Source organism: Lissotriton vulgaris, chromosome 7, assembly GCF_964263255.1.
Source record: "Lissotriton vulgaris chromosome 7, aLisVul1.2, whole genome shotgun sequence".
NCBI classification, from domain to species: Eukaryota; Metazoa; Chordata; class Amphibia; order Caudata; family Salamandridae; genus Lissotriton; species Lissotriton vulgaris.
The window spans coordinates 1,040,714,738-1,040,735,022 of NC_141695.1; the positions used below are offsets into that span (position 1 = coordinate 1,040,714,738).

Sequence of the window (20,285 nt, forward strand, 5' to 3'; positions counted from 1 at the left end):
TGGTTTTCAGTGGTATCTTGGTTGCTTTAAAAAAGTGAATAGACAGTGTTTGGTACAGTACCTCCTCAGTTCGTTCATAACCTTGAAAGCCTTCCCCAGGTGGCAAGCATTAACCGTGATTGTTCGGTGGTTCTTCTCCTCATCTTCAGGTTCTGTGGGTGATCGTGAACTTTTGGAGCTAAAAATGTGAAACAGAAAAAAATATACTATCAAATTTCTGCAAATACATCACACAATTTGACATCAGATTTTGATCCGGCGCCCACATAAATGTCATTTAAAGACGGCCTGTTCACAGAAAATGTGTAGGTCTTATGCCTGCTTCTTAATTTTTTTATTTATATTAATGGTTCTTGGAAGTAAAATCAATCCTAAAGTAATACATGATGTTGATCATTGCATAAATGCATAAGCAGTTACAATTACAGATACAGGACTATATTTTTAAGGGAACCATGCCAGTTAATGAAACAGCTATTAAAAATACTACATTTGTATTAACAGTATTGTTGTTCTCTCGCTGGATCCCGTTAATGCCACGAACTCCATTTTACTGTGCAGGAAAAGTACCCTACAGAGTTTTTTCGGCAGAGCAGCCTTTTTTTCCTAATACACTGCTCTTCAACAATACTATAGCACGTCTTTTCCAACTTCTAAACTACAAACATGACTTGTCACCATGAACAATCACTTTATCATAAAGCAATTACATTCCATTTTAAAACAACATCTCCTCAGTTTGTCTCCGATATAGTCGGCATCTCTTACACCTCAGAACGCCTCAAATATCTTGCATGCCACAGGACTCTGCAAGCCTTGTGCAATGGCACTTCAACCTTGTAAATGTAAATGTAAATGTAAAGCCCATTTATATCGCGCTAACAATCGCTCCAAGGAGCATCTCGGCGCCAATAAAAGGACAACCAGATGTAAAGGTTGCCTTACTGCTTAAGGAGACCAAAACCGGAGTCCCACGAGTGCTCTGGCCATTGAGTCTGGAAGATTGTAAATCCAGGTTTTCAATTGTTTGCGGAAATCAGATTCCTTGTCCAGTGCTCTTAATGGAGGGGGTAGAGCATTCCATGCTTTGGCACCCAATACCGCTAGGGATTTACCCCCGCGGGTTTTGAGTCTGGAACCTGGAATGGTCAAAAGATTGGCATTTGAGGACCGTAGTGCACGATTTGGACAGTATTTTACAAATTTTTTCCATAGGTAAATGGGGCCTGAATTATGTACAGTGCGAAAGGTGATTGTCAATACTTTGTGGAGGACCCTAGTTATAGGCAGCCAGTGTAATACATTGAGGGCTTTGGTTGCTGAGGATTTTCTTGGCCATTTCAGAACCAGCCTTGCCGCCGCATGCTGTACCATCTGGAGTTTATGGGTAACCACCTTATTGGTACCAGCATACAGGCTATTGCAATAGTCAATACGAGAAGTAACTAACGCAATCGTGACTGTTTTCCTTGCTTCGAGGGGCAGCAAGTCAAAGAACTTTCTGAGCATTTTTATTACCCCGAAGCAAGTGCCTGCCACTTTTGACGCCTGATGTTTAAAGGATAAATCGGCGTCAAACTGTACCCCAAGGTTACGAGCCGAGGAGGTAGTGTGGGGTGGTATTTCAGCCTTCTCGGGCCACCACAGGCTGGGGATGAATTCATTATTTGGGCCTATGGGCATGATCTCGGTCTTGCCTGTGTTACATTTTAAGTGGTTTTTCCGCATCCACTCAAAGGTGGCCGTTAAGCAGCACTTAAGTTTTTCCTCCCAGACCTGGTTATCTTTGTCCATGACCAGGATCAGTTGAGTATCGTCGGCATATGCTATTACATCTATGCCGTAGGACGATATCAGCTGTATCAGGGGTGCGGTATAGACATTGAACAATGTCGGACTCAGACTAGAACCTTGAGGTACTCCCGTTGACAGTGGCTTCTCACTGGAACGGAATTCCCCCAAGGTCACCACTTGTCGCCTGTCACTAAGAAAGTTTTTTATCCACTCTAAGGCAATGCCTTTGATGCCAGATGTTATTAGCCGGTCTATTAAGATAGCATGTGAGACCGTGTCGAAGGCCGCCGACAGGTCTAATAGTATCAGGACGGCCTTCTTGCCTTGGTCTAGAGCTGAGCGGATGGTTTCAGTAGTGAACAGGAGAGCCTATTCGGTGGAATGCGGAGTCCTAAAGCCAGCTTGGTTAGGGTGCCATGCCTCATTCTCTTCCAAGAAGCGTGTCAGCTGTTTATTCACTGTGGACTCAGTGATTTTACACAATGCTGGAAGTAATGAAATCGGACGTAGATTAGAGAGTGTGGTGGGGTCGGGGAGTTGTTTTTTTTGTAAGGGTTTTACAGCTGCCAGTTTCCACTCAGGGGGGACGTAGGCAGTGGGCAGAGAGTTGTTAACGATAGCATTTATGTCCGAGTTAACAATATCAGCAATGAGATGTAGGAGTCCTATAGGACATGGATCAAATGGTGATCCTGACTTGGTTGCCAAGATGGCCCGTTTTGTCTCCTCCAGGCTGATTGTACGGAAAGCTGTAAGCTGGGTGACTTCCTGCCTAGTAGTTTCGTCCTCATATATTTGATCGAAAATGGGAGCCTCAAAGTCTTCCGTCAGACCCCTAACCTTTCCCTCAAAAAAGTCTGCGATAGAATCACAAAGCATTTGTGAGGGAGGGATGTCCTGCATTAGACATTTGGGTTTACTAAAGTCTTTTACGATATTAAAGATCGCCTTCTGTTTACTATTGGCTGTTGCTATGGCTGACGTGAAGTACTTTGTTTTAGCCTGTTTGATTAGTGCGTGGTACGCTTTCTTGGTCTTTTTATATTTACTGTGTTCTGTGCTGAGGTAGTTTTTCCGCCAGCTACGTTCAGCCCGTCTTAGTTCCCCCTGTTTGTTTTTGAGCTCTAGGTCAAACCAAGGGGCGGATCTCTTCTTATTCCCGGGTTTGAGCTAGCGTCTTCCCTGTCCGGTCATACTTTTTAGTACCGTCATCCATTCCCTAAAGGTGTTTAGGTTTGGGGATCCTGCTGACTTAGGTCTACACTCTCTAGCTATTGGTATTAATTTGGGGTGCTTCATAGTGGCTTTCCAGTCCTCTTGTCTGGCCTGGTTACTTTTGCAGGTATGCTTATTATTGGCATTAGTCTCTGGTGTGATCGAGAAAGGTATTAGTACATGGTCTGTCCATATTTGGGGTTTCAGCTGGTCTATTGTTAAAGCATCTAAGTTGGTAGCAATACAATCAATCGTGTGTCCCGCCTCGTGGGTGGCTGGGGGGTCACATATGTTGAGACCCAGTACTTCAATGGTTTCTCTAAAGGAGGCAGTGGATGCCTCAGTTATAGACTCAAGATGAATATTCACATCCCCCAGCAAGGTAAAGTTTGAGTATCTGAGTATCAATGGGCTTAGCGCTTCTCCCACACTTTCTAAAAAGTCAGTACTAGTGCCGGGAGGGCGATAAATTAATGCCCCAGAGAAAGAGAAGTTGTCATGGATTTTAAGACTAAAGCCCATCCCTTCCGCATCCTTTAAATCATGGAGTTCTGTCATTACACACCCAAAAATATCTCTATGTATAATGGCCACTCCCCCCCCCCCCCCCCCATTCCTCATTACCTCTGTCAACCCTCTGGATACCATACCCTAAAGGTAGGGCATGTACCAGATCCGGAGTGCACCAGGGTTTGAGCCAAGTCTCTGTAATAAAGAGACAATCAGGTTGTCATCTATAAGGAGGTCATGTATGTGCTGAGCATGTTTTGATAGAGATCTAGCGTTAATTAAACCCGCTTTTAAAGTATGGGTGGGGGCGGTAAGTGTTGTAAGGGCGGATACCTGAGACCATGAAAATGCGTTGTGGCATTTATGGCAACTCACCGGACCTGTCCAGTCCGAAGGGTTTAAGTTGTGCCGCTCACAATCATGGACTGGTTTTAAGGCTAGTATTTGTTGCTTGCTGTAATTTCCTTTAGTGGTCCCAGCAGAGTCCTTAGCCCTGTGCCCGGCCCGTGCGCGGACGGGCGCAGACGGGCTGGACTGTAGCTTGACTCCGGCGCGTCCGCTGATCGCGTCCGCTGCGCGAAGTCATGGCTGTCTATTTTTATAGCGGTGACTCTCGCCCCTAAGGAAGGATCGCCCTACCCAAGATGGCCGCCGCAATAGTTCCACCCTTGCCAGCAGGTCAAACAGCCCTGAAATCGGCTGGACCGTCTGGGGGCGGCAGCGCTATGCAGGAGGAGTGCAACCAATCAATTAAAATGGTCAGTGAATTAAAATAATGTCTCTACCCGAAATCGGCAGAGACACCACAGCGTCGCGCTAAATCCGCGTGCTGGTGCAGGGGGGAGAGGACACAAAGGGCAAGTGAAAACAATAAGCAAATGTTTTTAAAAAGTAGCAAGAGAGAAGAATGGCCGCCCGGCTCAAGCTTCAGGCGATAATAGCAGTAATATTATATTATATATATTATATCAATATGGCAACGCTATAGGTTAAGAGGATCATTGTGTGGTCCTCACAAGTTCCTTAAGCTGGATTGCTTCAGCCATGAGGCTTTCTGGATGCCAAACTTACAAGAATAATAACAGTGTCCCCACTCCTGCATTTAGGTTATTCACGATTGCAAGGCTCCAGTACTGACGGATTCTCACATAATATTGGAATATACCTCAATAGTTAATCACATATTTATTTCTGTAACTAGGAACCTCGTGACAATTATTTCCTATTAATACCTATACAATTACTTTAAAAAAAATATAAATCAGTATACAATAGAGTATGATAACGTAGAAATCTCATGTCTTTTGCATAACACTAATTTATATGCAACGATTATTTGCACCCTGGAGCAATAACTGTGGGCCATGAATAGAACCCCTCCCCACAACCCCCACTTTACTGTGACGAATACAGAGGCTGCCATTACTTTCTGTTGGCAGTGATAAACCATGACTTTTACTTTTATGGATCCAACTCTAGACTCTAAAGGGCAGAAAACCCAATGGTGTAAAAGGGCTCTAATGCACGCAAGAGAACAGCTCCCTTGTCCTCCTCCAGTTTGACAGTAAAAGACAGCAAAATATTGAGTTAGAGTGGGCTCCTCACACACAGTCCTACACCTGGGTGCCGGTGCACCTGGTACACAGCGGATAGCTACGCCACTGAGGAAACCTGCTTTTATATCGGTGCAACCAGACATCCGGCTGTTCCTCATTGGATAACAATGGGTAGGCTACCCCAGGACTACATTTGACTAGGTCCACAGTAGCACGGCTACCATCACAGCAGCCCAAGATGTTTACGAGTGCTACAAAGTCTCTTCAGAGCTCTACTCTGCTATGGGTGGCCTAATACATAGGCCTCGCCACAGGGTGCTGTGCAAAGGATTCCCTTTCTAATCTTTCTTGCCAGTGTGGATGTGGCATTAAGACGGAAAGGCACATGTGGCAAAGGATGGCCAGCTGTGTGGTCAACATATCGCAAAAAGGCCACTGAATGTTGTAGGTGCTAAAACGACCCACTCATGCCACTGACCTACTTTCCACCCCACTGTACCTAAAAGCAGCATGGAAATTAAGTTCCAACTATAAAAAAAATTACTATATGGATTACAATTCAAAGATCCAAGGTAGGTGTGGTTAAATATAAAGCAAGCTAACGATGCTATAGTAATGTAACCCTAATTCAGAGTGCCTCAATTCAGTCCCTCATAAGAAGGAGGTAGAGGAGACAAAGGTCAGTGCCAAGTGATGTACGATCGATCATAATTAATTTAGTCTTGATGTAGCATTGGAGACAGTTTTGCTGCAGTAAATCGGAAGATGCTACGAATGTCTAGAAATGATATGAACGTGTAACCAGTGATGTTGAGTTCAATAATTTACGGAGATCCAAAGTTAATGGGACATTTGTTTACTCCTCTCAGACTGGTGTGTGGAGTTATTGCTTTTGTAGAGTCCTTTGTTGGTCTCTAAATTATGGTTATTCAGGATTACACCACTCATTGGTGTAGACTCTAGTAAATGTTTCAAATTTTGCACAATCCATTAGTATCCGGATATACCAAGAGAACACTCCAGTAGCGTGTAGTCACAACACCTTTTACGGTGCCATCTGCAAGGACTCTATTTAACCTCACTCCTTTGAGGTACATTGGCGTCTCCATGATTCAGTAACTCATTTGATGCTAGCAGCGCAATTTCTAAATTTTGCAGTTACATAGGGTCTGGCTTCGACAAACGACAACTGAAAAAAAGCTTCCTATTGGCTCCAAATCTATAACTGGGCCACTGGACTGCCTCATAAGAGCAGTCCCAAAGATAACTTCTTGTTTCATATATAAAGACTGTGCACCTACTCTGAATTTAGCAACCAAACCACTTTATTAAGCTTCTTGGTCTAAGGTGCTGTTAAAGGGAGACACATTTCATAATTACTCTTGTGGAAACTCACGCAGGTGGAAAACCCATCATAGTTCTCTTGGGGGAAGCATAAGATACCTTTGCTTTGATGCTTCCCAAAATGTCCAGTGAACTGGACAACTGTTGCACTTTTAAGGTAGGAATGTACTATTTTGCATTTATTTATTTATAAAGTTTAATATAGAGCGAACAAGATCTCGAAGGATATCAGAGCGCTTCACAATCGGATGAAAGGAAGGACAAAATGCAATATCGACATCAAGTAAGAATAATAACAGTAATAATCGCATAGTCACAAGACAAATGAATCAAGGTAATAGTAATACGGTGAACAGGTATATAGTGGGCTACGAAGGGTGGCACACTATGCAGTAGAGAAGAGCAGCATCAAAATGATGGTAACATGGTTGTAGGATTAATGACTTCGGGCAGGTGAGCCTAGCCCAAATAAAGTAAGAATTTATTCATTAGGAATCTTTTAGCTTCCAGTTTGAAAGCAGTCATTGAGGAGGTTCTGCGTACGTCTGGTGGAAGAGTTCCATATCTTTGGGGCAGCGCCAGAGAAAGCTTGATGACAAGTTCTCTTTTTACTAAGGATGAGTGGTTTCAAGAGGAGAGTATTAGTGCTTCTTGAGGCTCTACTACCACAGGATAGTTCAAGCTTTTGCGCTGGGTACCTGGGAGTTTTGAAATGCAGGGCTTTGTCCGTCAGAACGGCAATCTTTAACTGAATTTGAGCTTCGGAGGGCAACCATTTAAGAGATTTTAGGACTGGGGAGATGTGCTCATTTAGTTTCGTACATGTAACCAGTCTAGCCGCAGCGCTCAGTGATGCCCTTACTGGAGCCAGGGTGTATTTGGGAGGCCACAGAACGAAGCGCTGCCATAGTCTAGCCTCAGCAAGACAAGCGCTTGGACCACCTGCTTGAAATTAGAATGTGGAAGGAATGGTTTGATATTTCTAAGTGTCCTCATCAAGTGGTTAGCTCCCTTACACACATTGCTGGTGTGGTTTTTCATATTCAGGTGCTTGTCCAGGGTGATTCATAGAGATTTGGCTGAATCAATGATGAGAGGGGTGCAGTTGAAAGCAGAGAGGTGATTCAGCCAAAGGTCAGGCTTGGGGATGTGGTTAAGAGGAGAGATGAGAAGGAATTCAGTTTTGGAGGTGTTGAGCTGAAGATGGTTCTCAGTTAGCCAATTTTGAGTAGACTTTAAGGTAGTGTTGAGTGAGATGATGCTCTCCGGGTATGAGATTTTCAAATAAAGTTGTGTATCATTCGCATACATATGGAAGAGAATGTTCGTGGAATTTAGTGAATTTGCGAATGGTTCCAAGAAAAGGTTGAAGAGGATAGGAGATAGGGTTGACCCTTGGGGGACACCCATGAGTACTGGAGAGGGCTGGGAGAGGGAGTGGCTTGCCTTGACTCTTTGTGATCTGTGGTGGAGGAAGGACGAGAACCATTGAAGCACCTGACCCGAAAAACCCATCCTGTTCTTCAGAATGGATAGGAGGTTATCATGATTAACCGTATCGAATACGGAGGAAAGGTCAAGGAGGATTAGGAGGCAGGATTCATTTTGGTCAAGCATTTTTAAAATGTCATCCATAACATGGGTGAGAGCGGATTCAGTACTGTGCCCCTTACAAAAGCCGGATTGATCCTGGTCTAGGAGTTGGAAGTTTTCTATGTGAGCACAAAGTTGGGATTGAACGCATTTTAAGAATAGGAGACACCTGAGCTGCTTTTAGGCAGTCAGGGATCATGCCTTGTAATAGAGAAGCGTTTACAATCCTTGTCCAGGTGGGGATGAGTACATTCTTGATTTCTTTGAAGATGGCCAGGGGCAGAGGGTCACTGAAGTGGTTAAAGGGGTTGATATTCAGAAGAATCTGGTTTATGTCTTTTTATCTGAATGGGGTCAAGGAGCCCCATGACGCATTGTTCTTAGTGATCAGGCTGATAGGCTTGCATTTTTCTAGGAGGTCAAGGGGTGCTGCAGATCCAGAGGATGGCAAGAAAGCATTCTTAGAGGAGAGTTCAATTGTGAGGAGTCTTGATTTCTCAGTGAAGAAATCAGCAAGTTTGTCGCACGAGAGTGGGCTACCACCAGAGTCAGAGTGGTTTGGACCAACAACTGACTGCGGTTTGACTAGTTCGAAAAGTTTCTTGGGGCGGTTTGAGGCTTGATCAAGTTGGTGTCTGAAGTAGTCGGCTTTAGCTCTCTTGATTTGTTTGTAGTAGAAGCTCCTAACATCTCTAAGGAGTTTTAGTTGGTCCAAGGAAGGATTGGATTTCCAGGAACTTTCAGCTGCCCCCAGGTTGCGGCGTTCCGTGTTTAAATTTTCGTTGTACCACAGTTTGGATATTTTTGTTGAGGCATTTTTTTGTTGGAGTGGTGCAATGTCATTCATGATGTTGGAAATGGTCGAGTTGTAGGAGTCGGTGAGTAACTGAACCTCAACCAAGTCAGCTTCAGCTTGGGAGGAGAGGGCAGATTTACAGCGGGCTGCTAGTTCATCTGAGTTTATTGATCGGAGGTCTCTTTTCCAGATCTTATATTTTGTTGATTGACCCTTCCTCAACGACACCTCCCTGTTAATATAAAGAGGATGCAGTGGTGGTCGGACAAATCGCAAGGGGTAATGGTATCCAAAGTGATGGTCTGCCCTTTCGAGATAATGAAGTCTACGGTTTCTCCTTTAATATGCGTAGGTTGGTCACAGCACTGAATCAGTTCTTGATCGTTTAAGAATGATTTAAGGCAAGTAACTGCCTGGTCATTGGGGTTAGACCAGTGAAGGTTGAAACCACCCAGGAAGATTTGGGACACGGCTGAGTCGACATTGCCAGAGAGGATTTCCATTAGTTGCTTGATGAGAGGTAGATTGTCTCCCGGGGGGTGATAAAAAGTGAGAAGTTTGCAAATCTGAAGGTTATTACCTGAAATGCTTAAACAGAGGTATTCACAGGAGAAGGGCGAAGAGGACTCCATGTGTGAAATCGAGAGTGTGTTCCTATGAATACAGGCTATGCCACCACCAAGCTTCCGAGCTCGGTCTAGCTTAATAATGTCATGTGTAGGCGGAACTAGGAGGTCTAAGCTAGGAGTGGGAGCAGGATTTAGCCAAGTTTCAGTGAGGATGAAAATGTCTAAGTCATTGTGTTGGATGAGGTCAAAGATATCGGAGGCGTGTTTACTGGCTGACGTGCAATTGAGTCGTACACATTTAAGTTGTGATGGATTTATGGGGGAAGGCATCTGGAGGCCGTTCACTCTCGTGAGGTTGTCTTTATTGATTACTCTAAGATTGTGGGGAGGATCTTTGTTCGGGTTAGGATGGATGGCTTAAATTTGTCTTGGCAGGATCATGTTGGTGTTGGACCTAGAAGAGTACGAGCTGTGAAAGTTATTGAGATCACTCGACGCCAGGTAGGTCTCAGATCTTCTGGGGCAAGAGGGAGCGTTAGGTAGGGGTAGGGTTTTCGAGACTGAGGGAGCTAAAGGCTGGCCCATGCGATCACTAACCCGGAGGGAGGTTCTGGGCAGATTCGCAGAGATGAGGAACGAGCTGATACGGGGAAGAGATAATTTGAAAGGACTTTCAGATCATGTAGTTCAGTAGTGAGACAGTGCAGCTGGAGAGATACATCATCCAGGTGCGCAACCACATCTGACGGGGGTAAAGGGTGGGTTGGAAGAGCGAGCTGAGAGGGAGGGCCTCGGTGTAAGCCATTGAGGTCAAAGGTGATAAGTAATTCCTGGGGAGGGAGTTGATCATTTGGGACACACGGGGTCCACGGCCTATCGATCTCAAAGTTGGAACATTAGGGGGGTTGGTATGGCCATTGGGCTGAGGGTCTGGTACAGTCCCAACAGGAAATAGTGGGTTTGACTGATCGTGGTCGGTGGAGGACTCCCGCATAGTATGAGTCGTGGGGAGAGTGATGAGGGGAGATGTATTATTCGTTGAAGGCACTGACAGTAAGTCACACATGGATCTCTCCGATCGAGGAACAGGTCTAATCGGACTGGCTAGCTGTGTGATGAGTGAGCCCGAAAATTTGCTTACCTTTCTGAGTCAGGGGTCTAGAGGGTTGGGGGGACGTCGCCAAGGGGCAGAGCCACTCTGTGATCATCTAAAGGCAAAGGGTGGTTTAGATAGAGAGATAGCCTCCCTGAAGTGGTGGAGGAGGACTGGTAATGTTCTGAGTGATGGTAGGGTGCGTGTAGGTGTCATTGGGTTACGCCGAAGCCGCATTTTTGAGTAATGGAAGGATAGTGGCTATCTTAACTAGATTGACATTGGACATTTTGCACATTTGTTAGTTACTGCCTCATCAAATTTTAAATAAAATACGTAAAATGCCTATGTACGGAAACAATAATAGTGGGTTGATTTATTGGTATCAAGTGATAATTGTAAAGAAATAATAATGGGAATAAAGAGTAAGAAAGACACCTATTATCTTGTATTTGTGTGTTTTTGAGACACTAGGTGAGTAATAATGGAAACGCATCGCATTTGCAATAGGATAAAGGTCTGAAATATAAACTGGGGCTCCTGGAACTGTAATTGTCCAATAACAGTAGGCCTAACCATACAGCTTGATGAATCAAACGGGTTTACTACTATATGTAAGGTTGGTTCTTCACTAACCAAATTAATGTATTTTGAGGCATCTTTCATAAATAATTATGAAGGACTCATCTGGCTGGTGGTAATAAAGAAACAGTAGATGGATATACAGAATAATGTATAGTAAATCCTCAAACATACTGCAAACAGTAACCTCCTACAGACAAATGAATCAGGAGTCTGACCTTGAGACAACAAAGACACAGAACCCTCTCCGGTAGATGATGCTCCTCATTCACTGGTTGCTGGATCTTCTCCACCTATTGGCGGTCTTGTTTACAGTGAACCGTGACACCTTGATGTGCACTTTGTCCATATGAGTGGGTGGAACACCAGGTCTTCATCTCGTCTTGCTTCTCGGGTAGATCTTGGTATGTGAATAGCAAATCAGTGAGAAAGCCGCCTTTATCGCTAAATTGTTGGGTGCTCCTGGTTTCCATTCTCACCTCACATTGAGGCTAAGCACTCCCTGCAGACCCTGGGCAGTTTTAACTTCCAGTAATTCTGTAATAATGAGAAAGTTGATGATTCCCAGCTCCCTAAGGTTCTCATAATTTGCTGACAAGGCCAAACCCCAACCTTTCCTAAAATTCTGTGAGAATTAGAGGGCTAAAGTTTCACAAACGCCACTCCTCAAAGACAGAATTATTTCTATTTTACTCACGTGAATACCCTGCACAAGCTAATCTTGGATAACACAACTTTACCTGTTTATTATCTCACTCACTTCTCTTCAGCTGCTTCGCTTTACACTTTCGTCTCACCCTAAGTTTACACAATGACAACTTGAAGAATCAGTACATGTTCTTATCTCAAATGTTTTTATTGAATTAATTCAAGGGTACAAGACAAAGGATGCAGTGTGAGTACAATCAGCGAACTGGTTAACGTACACTCGAGCAAGTCAAGATCCGCATTGCTGATAACATTGGGAAGCAAACGATAAGTAGCTTGACAGTTAAAAACATTATTAGTACGTTCCGATGAGTCCGAGTGTTATACAAGCATTCTAATTATAATTAACATTAACAGAAGGCTATGCGAAGAGGAAGGTCAGGAAGAGAGAGTAGCAGCAGAAACGGAAAAGAAGACAAAGATTAGAGGAAGAGTAAGAGGAAGAGTAAGAGGAAGAGTAGTAAGAAGGAGTAGAGAGTGCACCACGTCATAGAGGAACATGTTATCTCCACCCGCCCTGGGAGCTCCATGCAAAATGTGTATTAACAGGAACCTGTGTCCTTCACGGAGGTTTATGGGCGCTGAAGTAGTTATCCAGTGTGATCCATATCTACCTTTGTGTGGGGCGCCATGGTGACTGCTGTAGGGTAATATTGTCTGACCCTCAGAGGTTAATCACCCAGTTCAACCAGCTTGCGAAGTTGGCTTTCTTTGTATCTTTCCAGTTGTTAAGGACAACCTTAATGGCCGCAATGAGTCGGAGGTCTAAAAGGGCTCTGTCGGAATCATTTAGGTGCTCAGCTTTGATGAAGCCAAAAACTAGAAAGGGGAGTTCTTTGGGAGTTGGGATTGCGAATAGTTTGTGTATGAATTCAAAAATACACTTCCAGTAGTCAGGGACGGACTCACATTGGAGGATGAAATGATCTAAATCCCCTTCCGCACGGTTGCAGTTCCAGCAAAAGGCATCAGGGCTGATTTTGTGTGGATAGAGGCGAGCTGGCATCCAGAAGACTGTGCATGAACCAGAATTTGTTTTGTGATAGCGTAGGGCTTATTTTGTGACTCATGCAAGATTTCCACGCCACGGCCCATTCCTCTTCAGAGATATTAAATGAGGCGAGAGAGGACCAATATTGCGTAGTGTGTTCGATTAGACTGGATGGCTTTGGGCCTAGCAGTTTATAGATCTTCGAGACTTGGTGACCTATTGTATTTAGTCTGGAAAAGTATTATGGTAGAAATGGTGGAGTGGATGACAGGTTCGATTTGGTAATAGCTGATTTTATATTCAGAAAAGTGAAGATGAATCAGTACATTTTCAACTCCACTTTTTCACACAAAAAAAAGAAAAGAAAATGTATAGCAAAAGACGTCAGGATAATTATGCAACCTTGTTGCGCACAGATGGTGAGACTGATATCCTGATTACAGTTGTTTAATAGGTATAGTCTCAATAAGGGTGATCCAAATCTCTGCTACAAGTGTTATCCTTGGACCCAAATGATTGATCACATCAGTACCTCCCTCTTGAAGCAAGAATCAAAAGGGAATGTATAACATGCAAGGTCTTGTTTACCTCGTCTATGCAATCTATATACCTGTATAGCAAGTTTTCAATTCGAGGAGACGCGTGCTTGACCAGTAGTAATTTGCTGATGTGGTCAGTGCTGAACCCATCAATCCTGGTGCATCTTTTTTCTGCCCGTACCGCGGGTCAGCTTGGTTTTTTCGGTTCCTCAACAGTCATGGCATTTCTTCTCTGCAGCCACTTGGCTATGTTTGGCATTCCAAGTACAAGCAAATTGGATTAGTCATTGCAGATACTTTTAACTGGGGACGACTAAAATACACGCCAATTCTGTCCATGTGTCATATATCATAGCCTTTATGTCAATTTTGAACTTTGTGACTTGCGGTTCTGCTTGACAAGATGAATTAGCCGACAACAACAGTCGCAAGGACGTGTTTTCTTCAAAAAAAGGGAAAAGCGTAACCTAATGGCTCAAGCGCTTGAGTGAGAATAAGTAATACATAATCAGATGAAATACACTGACAGGATAGATCCTGCAAGTTGAAAGGGCTCAACGGCCAATCACAAAACAAAAAGGAAATAGAGCTTACTGGCTGCTTATTTAGAGCAGTCATATGTTTGCTCCGTGTGTTGTGTAGTACTTTGGCACCGCATTTAAAGGTGCCCATGACGAGCATGTTGGAGGATGCACTGGTATTTACTTAACAAGCATTCTCAAAGCCAATAGGTCGCACCCAACGCAAGACCCATTGGCGTTGCAAATCAGTTTTAGCCATGTTGTACAACAGCATGGAGGCTGCTCAGCATGGTTAAAAGTTAGTGGTGTAGAGGAGAGTGGCATGGAGTTAAGTGGCACAGAGGGGAGTGGAGTGTTGTGAAATATCGTGGAGTGGCGTTGAGTGGGGTAGGGTGTTGTAGAGAGCATAAAGTGTAGTGGAATCGTGGAGTGGCGTCCAGTGTAGTAGAGTGACATAGTGTGGTATAGGGTGGAGTAGAGTGTCGTGGAGTGGAGAGTCATCGAGTGGAATAGCGTACAGTGGAGTAGACTGGCATAGTGTGTCAGAGTGGAGTGCTGCAGTGGAGAGTGGCATAGTGTGTAATAAAGTAGAGTGTCAGAGTACAGTGGCGTAGAGTGGAATGGCCCAGAGAAGAGTGAAGTGGCACGGAGGAGTAGAGTGGCGTAGAGTAGAGTGGGAGCGAGTGGAAGGGCATAGTAGAGTGCTGTTGTTTGGAGAAGTGTACAGAGGAGTAGAGTGAAGTGGTGTGGAGTGGCATGGCATAGAGGTAGTTGCGTAGAGTGCCATGGATTAGAGTCTCAGAGTGGATCAGAGTGTTGAGGAGCGGAGTGGAGTGGCAGAGTATTGTAGAGTTGAGTACAGTGTTGTGGAGTGGCACAGAGAGGAGTAGAGTTGCAGAGTGAAGGGGCACAGAGTGGAGTAGAGTGTCAGACTGAAGTATTGTAGCGTATTGTAGAGTGGAGGGGCACAGAGTGGAGGGGCACAGAGTGGAGGGGCACAGAGTGGCATAGATTGGAGGAGCATAGAGTGAAGGGGCGGAGAATGAAGGGACGTTTAGAAGAGCAGCGCAGAGTAGAGCAGCGCAGAGTGGAGTAGAGTGGTGCAGAGTGCAGTAGAGTGGTGCAGAGTGGAATAGAGCAGCGCAGAGTGGAGTAGAGCGGCACAGAGAGGAGTAGAGCGCACAGAGTAGAGTGCCCAGAGTAGAGTGGATTAGAGTGGCACTGAGTGAAGTGAATTATAGTGGCTTAGAGCAGAGTGGAGTAAAGTGGTTGTGATGGGGCGAGTATGCCTGGTGAAGAACTACACACAGACTGGTGGTCCACCACTCCCCTGTTACCCACTTCCTTTGCTTCCCAACAGCCGCCTGACCCCCCTTGGAACGAGGAGCTGGAATCATGCTGGCCGAGCGAAACTGTGTGCGGTGGACCCTTTAATTATGAGGCATGTGCCGACTTGGCCCCGCCCCTCTACAAACAGGAGGGAACTTCAAAAGGGAGATCAGCCCCGGAAGCAGCGGACGGCGTTTCCCAGGTGGAGAAAGGTGAATTGAGTGCGGAGTACGGAGAGGAGTCGGGAGAAGGAGAACTGAGACGAGAGATGGAGAAGGAGAAGCTGACCCGAAGCCAGGAGGACACCGTTTCACGCTTCGTCCCGCCACGCTCCCATGGGAGGGGCGTGGCTCCAACAGGTACGGGGCCGAGTGGCGGGTTGGGTGGGACGCCGAGTCCAGCCTCCTGAGTGATTGTATAGCCCCGTGTACAGCTCCCCATCTAAAACCCCCTCCTTACACGAGCACCTCCCTCACGGCGTGTACATATTGCACTACTTCACCGGTTTCCCTCATCCCCGGTCCCCCCGACTTGTATGGTCTCTTTCTGCGATCTGACACGGTCTCTCTCTCTTCCTCTTTCAACACGCCCTGGAGTCGGAGAGAACCAGAGACGAACCCTGAAAGGAGTCCTACCTGAAGCAAGCTGGATTCATCGTGGAAGACGGCCTTTGACCCCGCAGCGTTTGCCCGAGAAAGAATCACCAGTCGGCAAAGGCGTTGTAATATCAAAATAAAGCCTTCGTTAAAACCTCTACTGAAAGATTCGGTCTCTCACTTGATGTCCTCCTCCTTAGCAACCCCGGTGGAAACCGACCCCAGCCTAGGCAAACCCCCTACCCCGGGACAGTGGTGTAGTGTAGAGTGGGGTGAAGTAGAATAGAGTGGAGCAGAGTGGCAGTGTAGAGTGGCTTAGAGTAGGGTGGCATAGAGTGGCTTAGAGTAGAGTGGCATAAGGTGGAGTGGCGTGGCATAGAATAGATTACAGTGGAGTGGCGTAGAGTAGAGTGATGTAGAGAGGAGTAGATTAGAGTAAAGTGAAGTAAAGTAGAATGGCAGGAAGTAGAGAGGCACGGAGTGGCGCAGAGGAGAGTGGCGCAGAGGAGAGTGGCGCAGAGGAGAGTGGCGCAGCGTAGATTAAAGTGGAGTGGCATAGAGTAGAGTAGAGAGGAGAGGAGCAGAGTGATGTAGAGAGGAGTAGATTGGAGTAAAGTAAAGTGAAGTACAGTAGAATGGCATGAAGTAGAGAGGCGCGGAGTGGTGTGGAGGAGAGTGGTGCTTAGTAGAGTGGCGCAGAGGAGAGGCATAGAATAGGGCGGCGCAGAATAGGGCGGCGCAGAATAGAGTGGCTTGGAGTGGTGTAGAGTGGCATAAAGTGAATTGGTCTGGAGAGTTAGAGTGAAGTGGAGTAGAGTGTCGTTGAGTGAAGTGGCGTTAAAGGGTGATATTGTGGAGTGGAGACTTGTGGAGTGGTGTAGAGAGAAGCAGAGTAGAGTGGGATAGAGTGGAGTGACGTAGAGTGGAGTGTTGTAGACTGGAGTATCGCAAGTTGAGTTGCATTGAGTAAAGTGTTGTAAAGTGGAGTGGCGTTGAGAAGCGTCAAATTGAATGGCATAGAGTGCAGTTGAGCAACACAGAGTGAAGTTGAGTGTAGTGATGGTGCCTGGTATGCAGTGGAGTAGTGTTGTAGAATGGAGGGGCGTAGAGTGGCATAGAGTACAGTGTTGTGGAGTACAGTGTCGTAGAGTGGAGATGATGGCATAGAGCAGAGTATGCACGTTGTGGTAGCGCAGTGCCATTACAGACAACATATTTTCAATTAAAATGGCCATTACATTTGCACAGACAAAGTTTTAAACTATACAGCGTATAAACGATAATGTGTGGAAATGGAATAATCTTGTGTATTGATTTGTTTTGATCCTATTTAAATGTTTATCACACTTCAGAGTTACAAAAAAAGTGCTTCATTTGAGATTCCCTCATTCTGATATATTCTGAAATATTTGCACAGTGCATATACAGGTAAGCAATCAAAAAAAGAGAGGTTACATGTGTATCTTGAGCCACAGTGATAGAGTCATATAAATAGCAAAATTACCAGCCCAATTTAGGAGGATAGGAAGGCCCTCACACACCGACCTAGTCAGTGTCATGCTTCATCATAGGGCCCTACCTCGTGGGTCCGGTTATGAGGAGATGCTAGGTGCAAATGCGGACAGCGAGCGCTGAGGGCGATGTGCCAGGGACGTTCCTACCGCCCTCCCGAGACCCATGGTGCATTTAGCACCAGATTTTAAAGTGCAGATAATGTCCTAATTAGGATTGTGGGGATTGGGCATTTTTCCCTCCCTTTTTATCTTTTGCACTTTTTTCACTTATTTTTGGTTTTTTCACTTTCACGTCCTCTGGTCAGGGTGGACGATTAGAGAGTCCATACCGCCGGGGTTACACTAGTCCTGAAGAATGCCTAGGTAAACTTATACCAATTAAAAGGCTGAAACATGTTGACTGACTATAGATTACTGAATAAAACCAATTCATTACTTTGGCTATAAATTCAGACACATAGCTTACATTTTAATTGTGCTATAGGGATCAACTAATAAAATATTTTTTTGAGATACCCTTAGTCACATTTTACTTATTTTCCTCACTGCACACCTTATCACAAAACCTGCTCCGCAGTCTCCTGGCGTCGTAGCACACCGAGGAGGCATTCGGCCTCCGAGGTGGGGCCCTATGATGAAGCATGACACTGACTAGGTCGGTGTGTGAGGGCCTTCCTATCCTCCCAAATTGGGCTGGTAATTTTGCTATTTATATGGCTCTATCACTGTGGCTCAAGATACACATGTAACCTCTCTTTTTTTGATTGCTTACCTGAAGTGGGGACCGAGAGACTGTTCCTTAAATTCCCTGTCTCTCCTGTTGTTTTCTCACAGTGCATATACAGACATTTACATTTTGTTGTGTGCTAGAAAAAAGCCTTTCCTTTGACACCCCAAGTACCCAGCAAGATTGTCACATAAATCCTCTGACTTTGACATCAGAAAAAGCAAAGTAAACACTAAACACCCTCTGAAGACATACCTTGACATTTGACCTCGATATTTGAATGCACAACAAATGTGATAAGATAAGAACATCATGTAAAGGCTTGTTTATAGAAAGCGAGCTCTCGTGGAAGAATACAAGGAGCCAGTCGAGAGGCGATAAACAGGCTATGCTCCAAGGAAGGGACACAGATGTGCTGAACAGCCTCAAACAAATAAATGCAGCAAGTAGAAAGCAACTAGGAGTTGCAAAGCGTACGGTAAGCAATGGCCGGCATTCACCTAGGTCAGCTTTCAGCATGCCTCCTGTATGTCTTTGTAAACAGACAGCTGTGCTGCATGGTAGGTTTATTTCGACCAAAAAAAGATCACCACCACAATCCATAACTCCTTGGGTAATATCAGCAGAAAAAAACCTGTATTAAAATGGCAAGCGTAAATCCTACGACAATTTTGAAATTATAAAGAGCATAAAGAGTAAGTATGAAAAGTTTATTCCAGACAAGGGCAGAAGTAAAACTTTATCCAGGGTTGAGAAAAAAGGGGTTGGAGTAAAATTTAACTTGTAAACACACAGCAGATTTTGGCATGAGCAAATCTATACAAGCATATTCGCATATGCTAAAATGTAGTTCACAAATATTTTATAGGAGTACTATTTCCTTGCTCACTTCTGTACATTTTTATAAATTCATGAAAGCTGTAAATCTGCACTAATGCTAGGACATTTACCATTGGGTTTACTTTTGTGATGAATTTTAAGAATTGAGCCCCTAATTAGGTCTGGCAATGACTGAGATCTTTTTGTTTTTAATAAAATTATTTCTCTATTTATCTATAGGCTGATTTAACTGTCAGTGACCGCATTCTGCTCATTCACAAGAAGGATATCGGCACACAAAGTAGTTTTGTTCCGTGCAAGGGACTAGTGTGGCAATGTATGCTTTTTGAAACCAAAAATATTTTTGCTTTTTGCCAATGTTTGTTATAATGGTGCGGACCCGGTAGCTCCCACAACAATAAAAGTTTTACAAAAACCATGTAAAAACAAGAATTACACAGCAAAACCAAAATGCTGGCCAACAGTGTCAGAAATATTGGCTTTGCCAATCCTTGTTAAATTTCATGTTTCACATAATGTTAAAGAAACTGGTTGCACTGATTTTCCATTATGAATATTTTAGAAATCCTCGCATGCATCAACACATTTTTCTACATGATGCTTCAAAGAAATGGTACCTAAAAGTTCACAGAAGTTTAGTAAAACATTTTTCTTTCCTAGTTGCATTTTTCTGTGGGCATTTCATTTTGAAAGCAAATAATGCTCAATCTTACTTTCAAGCTTCTGCACATATTTGCAACTAATTGGAGAGCATTCTGGGAGCCTTATATGATGCTGCATATTGTTAAACTTTGCAAACATGTGTGCACTTTTATACACTGGAACTACTGTTGGTAGTGCAGACCGACCCTTCCTAAGAGCACTTAGCCTAATAATAAAGGCTTTGCGGTAATGAACCATAAAAAAAGTTCGAATAGCATTAACTTATAGACACAAATATTAGCTTAACTTCAGACAGTGGCCTTCTCAGATCCATAATGTGGCACTGTGAACTGGCAGCCAAAGGGTTTGTGCTGCTGGGGGTTGGGCCGACTTGTTCCAAAGACAAAATAAACACGAAAATGTGTTTACCTTGAACCCCAAAAATATGTCCTGGTGGGCTATAGGAATCCAACAACCCTGCAAGAGGAGGTGCTGGATGCAGGGGGCAGGGGTGCTCCACCACCCCCAAAAACGCCTGCTACCCACAACAAAATGTGAACTGCACAAAGATCTCAAAACATCATCAGTTAGGAAATCACATCTGAAGTACTTTATTTGTAATATTGAAATGTGATGAAATCATATTTTAGTAGGGTCAAAACAAATCAAGACACTATTTGGTGATGCCCAAATGATCAATATTCACTAAAACCCGATTTCCACATGTTATCAATTGTGTGCTATATAGTTTTATCAGTAAAACTATGTCTGCGCAAATTTGGTGGCCAGTTTAATCAAAAATGGGCAGGCTGTAAATGACAATGCG

At 44.4% G+C, this 20,285-nt stretch overlaps 1 protein-coding gene across 2 annotated transcripts in view; it reads right to left on the bottom strand.

The window, feature by feature from the left end:
- Window positions 1-20,285, bottom strand: part of LOC147702891 (kelch-like protein 3) — a 530,880-nt gene that overhangs the window by 425,531 nt on the left and 85,064 nt on the right. For both annotated transcript variants that reach the window (XM_086931483.1, XM_086931484.1), the window contains exon 2: window positions 62-178. In XM_086931483.1, coding sequence (XP_086787609.1) covers window positions 62-178 — 117 coding nt within the window. The remainder of the gene's footprint in view (window positions 1-61; window positions 179-20,285) is intronic.